This window comes from Microcaecilia unicolor, chromosome 2, assembly GCF_901765095.1.
Source record: "Microcaecilia unicolor chromosome 2, aMicUni1.1, whole genome shotgun sequence".
In the NCBI taxonomy this organism is placed as follows: Eukaryota; Metazoa; Chordata; class Amphibia; order Gymnophiona; family Siphonopidae; genus Microcaecilia; species Microcaecilia unicolor.
In genome coordinates, this window is record NC_044032.1 from 83966189 (window position 1) to 83978977 (window position 12789).

General features: G+C 43.9%; 1 protein-coding gene across 2 annotated transcripts in view; it reads right to left on the reverse strand.

Annotated features, from left to right (window-relative positions):
- PAIP1 (poly(A) binding protein interacting protein 1) overlaps window positions 1-12789 on the reverse strand; it is a 185932-nt gene that overhangs the window by 41965 nt on the left and 131178 nt on the right. For both annotated transcript variants that reach the window (XM_030193105.1, XM_030193104.1), the window contains one exon: window positions 5922-6028. In XM_030193105.1, the coding sequence (XP_030048965.1) occupies window positions 5922-6028 (107 nt within the window). The remainder of the gene's footprint in view (window positions 1-5921; window positions 6029-12789) is intronic.

Genomic DNA, 12789 nt, shown 5'->3' on the forward strand with positions numbered 1-12789 from the left:
TTAGGAATAAGATTCCATATCGCTGGGCTTTCCCCTTTGCTTTACTGTGGAGGGCAAGTTGCATCGGATTCGTCTTTCTGATGTTTGGAAGATATTGCATAGTGCTGGACTGACGACCAAAGAAATTCCTCCGGTTGACATGGTTCCCACTGCAAGAGCCAAGCTTCAAAAATGGAAGCGAATTACCAGCAAGGCTAAGAAAGCCCAGGGAGCTACCTGATTTACCTGCTTGGACTGGCTGTATGCTTTTGTTTAAGGTCTTTTAGTGTTCCCTGATTCATATAGACTCTGTATCTGTGGTGCTCTGCTGTTACATAACGGGTTGGGGGTATGATTGGGGGGGGCGGTGTCTGGAGGAGGGGGGCAGTGGGGGGGTTTTAGGTGAGGGGAGGGAGTGGTTAGTTGGGGGGGGGGGGGGTAAGAATGCTTGTGTAGGGGTGGTTTGGGTGGTCTCCAGGTTTCGGTGGGGTTCTTTCTCCATTGTTCCCAGTCAGTGGTACGAAGTTACTCCTGCCTGGTGGTATATGTGGGGGAGGGTTGTGGGGGGTGGGAGCCCCCCCCCCCCTTTTTTTTCTCTCTCTCTCTTCCTCCTTTTTTCCTCTCCACCAGGTTCTGGTCAGTATTGGCTTCCATGTTCTATTAGAGTTAACAGCTTGTACATTGACAGTTAAACGAGTGTGGACTTAAAGTTCTTGACATACAATGTTAAGGGCTTGAACTCTCCTCAAAAGCATCAAAAGTTATTTAAGGAATTATTGTTTCACAAACCTCATGTTGTACTTTCTCCAAGAGACTCATTTAAAGAGGGAACATGAAAAATATTTGTCTCATCATCATTACCCACATGTCTTTTGTGCTTCAGCTGCTGATGCATCGAAAAAAACGGGGGGGGGGGGGGGGGGGGGGGGGGGGTTGCAATTTTGCTTCATTCTTCTCTGCAGATTCAGGTGTTGAAATCTAGGTGTGACCCTGCTGGTAGATTTTTGCTTTTGCACGTAGTCTTGAATAATTTACTCTTTTCCCTGGTGGCGGTATACGTGCCCAACGAATCTCAGGGGGACTTTTTTGTCAGGCTGGGCAAAGTTGTTCAATCTGATCCCTATGGCAAACTGGTGTTGGGTGGTGATTTCAGTGAGTCCTTTGATCCAGTTATGGATAAGTCCGGGGTGGTGTCGGGGAAACGATGTTAAAAATTCAAAGGCTATGGTTGAGTTAGCCCGATCTTTAACTGTGTGTGATGTATGGCGTTTGCATCATCCTAGGGACCGGGCCTATTCCTTTTATTCTCACTCTCACAACTCTTATTCTCGTATTGACCGTTTATTACTAGATAAATCTTTGGTTCAGGGGGGCTGCCACTCAGGTATTGGCCCCATTACTATATCGGACCATGCCCTGACTTGGGTTCAGCTCTCGTCCTTTTGTGAGGAAGACAAAGATAGTAGGCGGACCTTAAATGTATCATTGCTGAAGGACGATAAGCTTTTGGCTAATTATCGAGCACTCTTGATGAAATATCTTGCTAACAATTTGAATTTGGGCCCTTCCCTAGGGATTGTTTGGGATGCATTAAAGGCTGTTGCGAGGGGGGTTTTCTTAAAACAGGCAAGCACTCAGGCTCGAGCCAGGCGAAAGGAAGTTGCAGACTGCTAAAACCTGTCATTTCTTTCCCTATAATATCATCAAAGTTCGCCCTTTCCTTTCTGAGCACACCACCAGAACCATCATCCACACTCTCATCACCTCTCGCTTAGACTATTGCAACTTGCTACTCACAGGTCTCCCACTTAGCCATCTCTCTCCTCTTCAATCTGTTCAAAATTCTGCTGCACGACTAATATTCCACCAGTGTCCTTATGCTCATATTAGCCCTCTCCTCAAGTCACTTCACTGGCTTCCTATCTGTTTCCGCATACAGTTCAAACTCCTCTTATTGACCTATAAGTGCATTCACTGCAGCTCCTCAGTACCTCTCCACTCTCATCTCTCCCTACATTCCTCTCCGGGAACTCCATTCACTGGGTAAATTTCTCTTATCTGCACCCTTCTCCTCCACTGCTAACTCCAGACTCCGTTCCTTTTAACTTGCAGCACCATATGCCTGGAATAGACTTCCTGAGCCGATACGTCAAGCTCCATCTCTGGCCGTCAAATCTAAGCTAAAAGCCCACCTTTTTGATGCTGCTTTTAACTCCTAACCCTTATTCACTTGTTCAGAACCCTTATTTTATTATCCTCACTTTAATATTCCCTTATCTCTTGTTTGTCCTGTTTTTCTGTCCTAATTAGATTGTAAGCTCTGTTGAGCAGGGACTGTCTCTTCATGTTCAAATGTACAGCGCTGCATACATCTAGTAGCGCTTTAGAAATGATAAGTAGTAGTAGTAGTAAAGTGACTTGCCCAGAGTCACAAGGAGCTACAGTGGGAATCAAACCCAGTTCCTCAGGATCTAAGTCCGCTGCACTAACCACTAGGCTACTCCTGCCTTACAGGGCTTTGGAACAGCATGGGCTTCAGAAACCAGGGTATATGCTTTGATGTGAGGATTTAGAGGAACAGTTGACGCCACAGAAATGGGAACACATTTATGGGACACTGAATCGGAATACATTATCTGCAAATCTGCTGGAGAACAGAATCAAGATGCTGTACAGATACCATCTTATTCCTGTGAAGCTGGGCAAAAAAAAAAAATCCTAGGGAAGTCAGAATTGTGTTAGAGAGAGTGTAGCATATTGGGCACATTTAAGCATATCAGATGGGACTGTCCACTGGTAAAAATATACTGGGGAGGTGGCGATAATATGCAAAATTGTTATCTGATATTATTGGTGTATCAATTGCAGTTAATATGAAAGCAGAAATTTTCTGTTGCAAGTGTTCCCAGAGTCACTGGATACAAATCAGCAGAGATTTCTGAAGGTAGTTTTGGCAATGATGTGACTGGAGATAACACACTGCTGGCATACAGCTTGAATGCTGGACCATAATACTTTACTCAAGATACTGTGGCCTGTCCATTTTTTTAGAAAATTAACGGGCCTTAGGCAAAACAGACTGTAGATAAGTCAACAGTGAGCAAGCTGTTACTTGAGAGAGTTCTGTTTTGTCTATTTTTGCTTCTGTTGGGTCTGTGGGGAGGATGTGGATGATGGATGTTATTAGCAGGGGGGAGAATAGAGGGGTAACTGGATTTTCACTGTGTTAACACTGTTTTGGTTGTTCATAATTTTAAAAATAAAGAATAAAAAAAAAGAAGCCAATACCAGTCCCGGTCTGGGACTTATAACAGTAGAGCTTTATGGAGTGCGAGACACTCTCCACATGTGCAAGTGCTCTCCTGCCTGCCGCAAGAACGCGGTCTCCTCAGTTTAATACTACAGCAAAAATATAGTAAAAATAACACAGGAGACAACTTCAAGGGGAGGTGGAATTGTGAGAATATAAAGCCTGCTGTCCTCTGAGAACACCTGCTACAGGCAAATACCTTAGCTTTCTCTGAGGACAAGCAGGCTTATCTATTCTAACAAGTAGGGAATCCCTAGCATCCAGGCTCACCCAAAACAACAAGCACTGGTCAACTGGGCCTCGCAAGGGCGAGGACATAACTCAGATCAACTTGAAACTATATACAATCTGAATGAGACAGCAGTCTGGAACAGAATAAAACAGGCCTAGGAGGGTGGAGTTGGATTCTAGACCCCAAACAGATTCTGCAACACTGTCTGCCCGAACCTACTGTTGCGTTGGGTATCCTGCTCAAGGCAGTAGTGTGATGTGAATGTGTAGATTGAAGACCACGTTGCAGCCTTGCAAATTTTCTTCAATGGAGGTTGACCTCAAGTGGGCTACCGATGCAGCCATGGCTCTGACATTATGAGCCGTGACATGACACTCTACAGCCAGACTAGCCTGGGAATAAGTGAAGGAAATGCAATCAGCCAGCTAATAAGAAATGGTGCGTTTCCTGATGACGACTCCCATCCTGCTGGGATCAAAAGAAAAAAAAAAAACTTGGGCAGACTGTCTGTGGGGCCTGTTTCGCTCCATGTACTAGGCCAATGCTCTCTTGCAATCTAAGATGTGCACGCTGCTTTCGCCAGGATGGGAATGAGGTCGGGCAAGACAACTGACTGGTTCAGATGGAACTCCGACACCATCTTCGGCAGGAACTTAGGATGAGTGCGGAAGACTACTCTGTTATGATAAAACTTAGTATAAAGTTTTGCAAATTGTACTTTGAAACCTTATGACAGAGCTGTACAGCATTAAAAATGAAAGAACCACCTCAGCAAGTAGGGGAAAGAATCTGGAGCAGGCCCCATGGAATTATTTCTAGTCACTCTGTGAGGTGGGGGGCATTTATCTGTGTGCTGAAGTGCGGCCTTCTCTGTGTGTATCTATCTGTGTTGGCGCTATGCATCACTGTGACTAAGCTAGGCAAGGCGATGAGAGGGGAGAAATTAGTGCAAAAGAGACAATTCTCTAAGCAGGATGTTTCAGTATCTCAATTTTTCTATGCTATAGCTGCTGGAGTTGTCTTTTCTTCCATTGAAATGCACTGGGCCAATTTTTGGAGACACTCTCTCTCTCTCTCTCTCTCTCTCTGGAACCTCCAAGTCCGATCTGGCCCAATTTCCAACTTCATGTGTCTTTGCCCCAGTTTTTACCCCCCCAACAACTTTGGTCTTGTTAAGTTGTATGTTTTATGAATTTAAGTTGCTTTGGGCAATTCAATAATATAGTTCCAAACTTAGGTTTTCCACAGTAAAACGTATGAGTACAGGACCAGCTGTAGTTTAACTGGTGCCCTGTCTAAAAACTGATATTGGTGCCACCCCTCCCCCCCCAATTGGTACTGGCAGCTTTAGAACAGCTCCTGCTTTCAGTAGTGATGGTGCTTCAGCAAAGTACCCCCTTTTCTTTCTTTCTTCCTCTGCCAAGGATCCCATTTTGTCCCCCCCCCCCCCCACCACCTTCTGCTCAGCACCAATTCTCCCTCCATTTCTCATCTCCTCTCTCCCCCCCCCCCCCCCCATATGATGTGGAAGGACCGATGGGGACAAGAAGGGAAAGGATAGCTTGGTGCATCAACTTGTACATGATACCCCATGTGGCCACACCCCAAAGGTCAGCCCTTGATCAATAATCCCTGATGGACATCATGTGCTGTTAGACCTGTAAAGCAAGACCATAAGCCTTCAGAAGTGGACCCTCCTCAACTGTTGCTCTGATGCAGTACTGCCTGGGAAAAAAGCATGGCTCAGGCTGTTTATTCCTCAGGCCTAAAACATTATTCTACCATCAAATTATTCTCTTGCTCTACTTCATGATGTGTTTGGCTGGAAAATGCTATGACTGGGTTGGGAGCCACCAAGCAGAGAGATGAAATGAACAAGTCAAGCATCTTTTCCCACACTAAATAGTATAAAAAATATTTAAATGAGCTGATTTCTAGTAATCATATTCCAGAGAATAAGAAAACGGGGTATAAATATTTTAATTAAATTACAAGTTTTATAGAAAAATTGGATTCTTTGCAGACTAGTCTGATCTTTTTACTGTCCCACTGTATAAATTTTTTTTTGTTTTGTTACATTTGTACCCCGCGCTTTCCCACTCATGGCAGGCTAATGCGGCTTACATGGGGCAATGGAGGATTAAGTGACTTGCCCAGAGTCACAAGGAGCTGTCTGTGCCTCAGGTGGGAATTGAACTCAGTTCCTCAGTTCCCCAGGATCAAAGTCCACCACCCTAACCACTAGGCCACTCCTCAGATTATACAATCTCTGCATAACCTTCAGGATGATTGAGATTAAAATTTGTTTCCAGGGTTCCACTCTATTGTTTTGGACAATATGATGGAATCAATATAATTGAGAAAGGGATAGTATTAAGCACTGGGTACAAAACATCCCACCTGCTGCAGCTTGCATCTAGGACAACATTCTCCATCCTCTGGATTATTTCTTCCATATCTGCCTTGCCTTTTTCTTTCCAGGCATCTTCCAACACAGACCCTGTCAACTAAAAAGATTGACAAAACTGAAAAGACAAAGTCACTAGGCTTATAAAATATAGAAAAGAGAAATAAGCCTGTGGAGAAAAATGCATTTGAAGAAGATATCTGAATAGCCTCAATGCTGTTCTATAAGTAGTAAATTTATTAGGAATTACTATAAAAAGCAAAACAAGTGGGGAAAGCATGCACAGCATGGATCAAGAAATTCTTCCAAACCCCTCTGCATATGAGTGTGCATGTATGTGCACACCTGTCTGTGTTGGTACCTGCATTGCCTCTGTGTGTGTGTTTGTGGGTATGTATCATGGGGGTGTGTGTGTATGCGTGTGTGCACATGTGTGCTTTGTGTGGGACTAGTTGCATATGGTGGAAGGTAGTTCTGTGGAGGTAGTTGTGATTAGGTGGGTGCAGTTTGTAGGGTGGTGAAGCAGTTGTGGGAAGTTGGGGCAGCTTCAGAGGGCAGAGGCAGTTAGCAAGTAGTGAGGCAGTTGCAAGGGTAGTTTTGAGGGATGGAGCAGTTTTTCAGCAGAAGAGGGAAGTTGTAGAGGGTAAATGTGTGGATTGAGACAGTTTGAGGACTGGCGAGACAGTTGCTGGAGGATAGGGGAAATTTGGGGATTGAGGGTAGTTTGGGTTAGAGGGAAATAGTTTTTGAGGGTCAAGGCAGTAGAGAAAAGGGGAGAGGCAGTTTGACAGGAAGCATTCCCTAACTTGCTATATAACTGCTATGTTTCACTGTTAAGCTTCTATGCTGTAGAGCAGTGGTTCCCAAACCTGGTCCTGGAGGCACCCCAGTCAGTTAGGTTTTCAGAATATCCACAATGAATATTCATGAGAGAGATTTGCCTGTACTGTCTCTATTGCATGCAAATCTCTCTTATGAATATTCATTCAATAATATCCCAGTAACCATGCAGGTCAGTTTAACTCACTTTATTCAATATCAAAATATCAATTTAAACATTTAAGTTCTTAAAACATATCACTCATTCATCACATCTCCTTTCACTCCCCCTATCTATATTAAAATTTCCCATAATCACAACTCAAACCCACTCGGTGCAAAAATATATCATATATAATATCCTATCATTTACAAAAGGCAGTTAGCTTAGTGGGGTTTAAAAAAAAGGTTTGGACAGCTTCCTAAAGGAAAATACCATAGACCATTATTAAAATGGACTTATTATTGTTACATTTGTATCCCACATTTTCTCACCTTTTTGCAGGCTCAATGTGGCTTACATATTACCATTAACGGCGTTAGCTGGTACCAGTCTGAACAAATACAAGGTATGAATGAATACAAGGTGATATTATGGTAGATAAGGTACATGTATGGTAGGTACAATTGAGGGGAACTTAGAGGGGGAGGAAGAGTCAGGTAATGTCCATTACGGTCCTTGGTTATATTGTGTTGCAGGTGTCCAGGTGTTTTTTATGTTGGGTTGGTGGGGTATGCTCTTCTGAACAGGACCGTCTTTAGTGCTTTCCGGAAATTTAGGTGGTCTAGCGTAGTTTTTACTGTTTTTGGCAGTGCGTTCCATAATTGTGCGCTTAAGTAGGAAAAGCTGGATGCATAGGTGGATTTGTATTGGAGTCTTTTGTTGTTTCGGTAGTGGAGGTTTAGGTAAGATCGTGAAGATCTTGTGGTATTTCTGGTTGGCAGGTCAATAAGGTCAGTGGAGGAGTGGCCTAGTGGATAGGGTGGTGGACTTTGGTCCTGGGGAACTGAGGAACTGAGTTTGATTCCCGGCACAGGCAGCTCCTTGTGACTCTGGGCAAGTCACTTAACCCTCCATTGCCCCATGTAAGCCGCTTTGAGCTTGCCATGAGTGGGAAAGCACGGGGTACAAATGTAACAAAAATAAAATAAATAAATAAATCTAGGTGCCTCGCCGTAAATAATTTTATGAACAGTCGTGCAGATTTTGAAAGTAACATAGTAACATAGTAGATGACGGCAGAAAAAGACCTGCATGGTCCATCCAGTCTGCCCAAGACAAACTCATATGTGTATACCTTACCTTGAATTTGTACCTGTCCTTTTCAGGGCACAGACCATATAAGTCTGCCCAGCAGTATTTCCCGCCTCCCAACTACCAGTCCCGCCTCCCATCACCGGCTCTGGTACAGACTGTATAAGTCTGCCCTCCCCTATCCTAGCCTCCCAACCACCAACCACTCTTCCCCCCACCTGCTCCGCCACCCAATTTCAGCTAAGCTTCTGAGGATCCATTCCTTCTGCACAGGATTCCTTTATGCATATCCCACGCATGTTTGAACTCCGTTACCGTTTTCATCTCCACCACCTCCCGCAGGAGGGCATTCCAAGCGTCCACCACCCTCTCCGTGAAAAAATACTTCCTGACATCTTTTCTGAGTCTGCCCCCCTTCAATCTCATTTCATGTCCTCTCGTTCTACCGCCTTCCCATCTCTGGAAAAGATTCGTTTGCGGATTAATACCTTTCAAATATTTGAACGTCTGTATCATATCACCCCTGTTCCTCCTTTCCTCCAGGGTATACATGTTCAGGTCAGCAAGTCTCTCTTCATACGTCTTGGAATGCAAATCCCATACCATCCTCGTAGCTTTTCTTTGCACCGCTTCCATTTTTTTAACATCCTTCGCAAGATACGGCTTCCAAAACTGAACACAATACTCCAGGTGGGGCCTCACCAACGTCTTATACAGGGGCATTAAAACCTCCTTTCTTCTGCTGGTCACTCCTCTCTCTATACAGCCTAGCAATCTTCTAGCTACGGCCACCGCCTTGTCGCACTGTTTCGTCGCCTTCAGGTCCTCAGATACTTTCACCCCAAGATCCCTCTCCCCATCCGTGCTTATCAGACTCTCCCCACCTAACACATACGTCTCCCTTGGATTTCTACTCCCTAAGTGCATCACTTTGCATTTCTTCGCATTCAATTTTAATTGCCAAACCTTAGACCATTCTTCTAGTTTCTTCAGATCTTTTTTCATGTTTTCCACTCCCTCTGGGGTGTCCACTCTGTTGCAAATCTTGGTGTCATCTGCAAAAAGGCAAACTTTACCTTGTAACCCTTCGGCAATGTCACTCACAAATATATTGAACAGAATCTCCCCCAGCAACGATCCCTGAGGCACTCCACTACTCACCTTTCCCTCCTCCCAGCGAACTCCATTCACCACCACCCTCTGGCGTCTGCCCGTCAACCAATTCCCAATCCAGTTTACCACTTCGGGTCCTATCTTCAGCCCGTCTAGTTTATTTAAGAGCCTCCTGTGGGGAACCGTGTCAAAAGCCTTGCTGAAATCTAAGTAGATTACGTCCATAGCACGTCCTTGATTTAATTCTCCTGTCACCCAGTCAAAGAATTCAATGAGATTCGTTTGGCACGATTTCCCTTTGGTGAAACCATGTTGTCTCGGATCTTGCAACTTATTGGCTTCCAGGAAATTCACTATCCTTTCCTTCAGCATGGCTTCCATTACTTTTCCAATAACCGAAGTGAGGCTTACCGGCCTGTAGTTTCCAGCTTCTTCCCTATCACCACTTTTGTGAAGAGGGACCACCTCCGCCGTTTTCCAATCCCTCGGAACCTCTCCCGTCTCCAAGGATTTATTAAACAAATCTTTAAGAGGACCCGCCAGAACCTCTCTGAGCTCCCTCAGTATTCTGGGGTGGATCCCGTCCGGTCCCATGGCTTTGTCCACCTTTAGCTTTCCAAGTTGTTGATACACACTCTCTTCCGTGAACGGTGCTCTATCCACCTCATTCTCAGGTGTACTTTTGCCAGTCCTTCTCTAGGATTTTCTTCAGTAAAAACAGAACAAAAGTATCTATTTAGCAAATTGGCTTTTTCTTCATCATTTTCTACATAGCGTTTCGTTGTATCTTTTAGTCTCACAATTCCCTTTATAGTCTCTCTCCTTTCACTAATATACCTGAAGAAGTTTTTGTCTCCCCTCCTTACATTTCTAGCCATTTGTTCTTCAGCTTGCGCCTTCGCCAGACGTACCTCTCTCTTGGCTTCTTTCAGTTTCATCCGGTATTCCTCCCTGTGTTCCTCCTCTTGAGATTTTCTATATTTCTGGAACGCTAACTCTTTAATCTTTATTTTCTCAGCCACTTGCTTTGAGAACCATATCTGTTTCCTTTTTCTCTTGCTTTTATTTACTCTCCTTACATAAAGGTCTGTGATACGTTCTTTGACTAGTGGCCAGTGCAGTTTTTCTTGGAGTGGTTTGGTGCTGTCAAAACGCGTTTTTCCAAATATAAGCCTGGCTGCTGTGTTTTGGATGGTCTGGAGTTTTTTTAATGATTTAATCCTTGCATCCCGCATAGATTCCATTACAGTAGTCTGCGTGACTTTATAGCATTGATTGTATCAGATTACGAAATATTTCCCTCGGGAAGAATGGTTTCACGCATTTCAGTTTTCACATTGAGAAAAACATTTTCTCTATGGTGGATTTCGCTTGGGTCTCTAGTGAGAGGTTACTGTCGATTGTTACTCTGAGAATTTTCAGGTTGTCTGAGATAGGGAGGGTGTATCCTGGGGTGTTAATGTTTGTGGGTTTGTATGTATTGTATTGGGATGAGATGATGAGGCAGTGTGTTTTTTCTGTATTGAGTTTTAATTGAAATACATTTGCCCATGAGTTCATGATGTTTAAGCTGAGCTCGATTTGGTTGGTGATTTCTGCCAAATCATGTTTGTAGGGGATATATAGTGTAACATCATTAGCGTAGATAAATGGGTTAAGGCCTTGGGTGGATAAGGTCTTGGCTAGTGGAGTCATCATAAGATTGAAAATGATCGGTGATAGTGGTGATCCTTGTGGTACTCCGCAGTCTGGTTTCCATGGTGATGATATGTTTGTTTTTCATTTCACTTGATATGTTCTTGTGGTTAGAAAACCCTTGACCCAATTGAGAGTGCCACCACCGATTCAGATGTATTCTAGGAGTCTTAGCAGTATGTTATGGTTAACCATGTCGAACGCACTTGACATGCCAAATTGGAGGAGGAGAATGCTCTTGCCTAGTGCTATTTCCTGCTTGAATTTGGTTAGGAGAGTAAGTAGTGCTGTGTAGGGGTCGAAATCTTGATGGTCACTCATGTAGTATAGTGAATTTGCTTATGAGGTCATTGAGTTGATTGGTCACCAGTCCTTCCATTAGTTTGACTACTAATGGGATAGATGCTACTGGGCGGTAGTTGGTAATGTCGTTTGTATTTTTCTTGGTGTCTTTTGGTATTTGGGTGAGCAGGATGTTGCCTTTTTCTTTAGGGTAGATACTGTGCTGAAGCATGAAGTTTAAGTGGGATGCGAGATCCATTATGAAGCGATGGGGGGCAGACTGTATTAGGTAGCTGGGGCAGGTGTCCAGTTGACAGTGGCTATTGGGAGTATTTTTTAATTGCCCGGGTAACTGTGTCGGCGCTGAGGAGCGCGAAATTTGACCATATTCGATCAGCAGGGTATTCACCAGGGGTTGGGTCTAGACCATTAAAGAAGTTATCTATGTCCATGAGGTTCTGAGGTAGGGTTTTGCGTAGGTTTACGATTTTTTCACTGAAATATTTAGCAAAGTTATCTGCAGATGGGATGTCAGTGTTAGTTGTGGTGACCGGCGTTGTATCTAGTAGTTTGTTCACGAGATGGTATAATTTCTTCATGCTTTTGTAGTCTGGTCTAATTTTGGTTTTGTAGTACGACCTTTTGGTCTGCCTTCTTGCGTATTTGTATTTCCTTTGTAGTTATTTCCATGCATTGAGTGTGTGTTTGTTTTTTTATTTTTTTTCCATGCGCATTCCAGTTTCCTAGATTGTGTTTTCAGTTTTTTCAGTTCTTCATTGAACCACGGTATCGAGTTGTGTCTAAGTGAAGTTCTTGTTTGTAAGGGTGCTATTTCGTCTAGAATGTGTCTGCATCTTTTATCCCATTCTGAGAGGTAATATATGGAATCCGTTTGTGCTGTCCAATCGTTGTTGTATATCTATTCCCAGAAAGTGTCCGGGTCTATTTGGCCTCTCGTGGTGTGAGTTGTGTGTTCTCATGAGTTGAGAGCTCCCCTTTTTCGCCATTTTAGGGATAGGTTTAGCTTGTAATAGTCGGTCCATGGTGTTTCTGTCCATCTAGTTTGTGTTATGGTTAGGTTTTGATCAGTGGACAGTTTGTGTGAGAAGCGATCGAGTGTATGACCCTTTGCGTGGGTTGTTTGCATGTGTGGCCATGTAAGATCACATAGATGAAGGAAGTCCTTGCATTCTCGTGCGTTGGTAGAGTTTGGGTCTTCAAGGTGAAGGTTAATGTCTCCTAATACTAGTGTACTGGAGTTAGATACACATATATTTGAAACGAAGTCCATGGGGCAAATTTACTGCTTATTTCTGGGATAAGCAGCATAAAATGTTTTGTACTTTTTTGGGACCTTGCCAGGTATTTGTGATCTGGATTGGCCACTGTTGGAAACGGGATGCTGGGTTGATGGATCTTGTCCCAATATGGCCATGGGATGAGATCAGCGAGCCCAGGGAAGAGCTGTAGATTGAAAAAAAGAAGGAGTCCAAGGACAGATCCCTGTTGGAGTTCCTCAGGGATCTGTCCTTGGACCCCTTCTTTTTTTCAATCTACACCTCTTCCCTAGGCTCGCTGATCTCATCCCATGGTTTCCAATATCATCTTTATGCTGACGACACCCAGCTTTATCTCTCCACACCGGAAATCACTGGGGAAACCCAGGCCAAAGTATCGGCCTGCCTATCTGACATTGT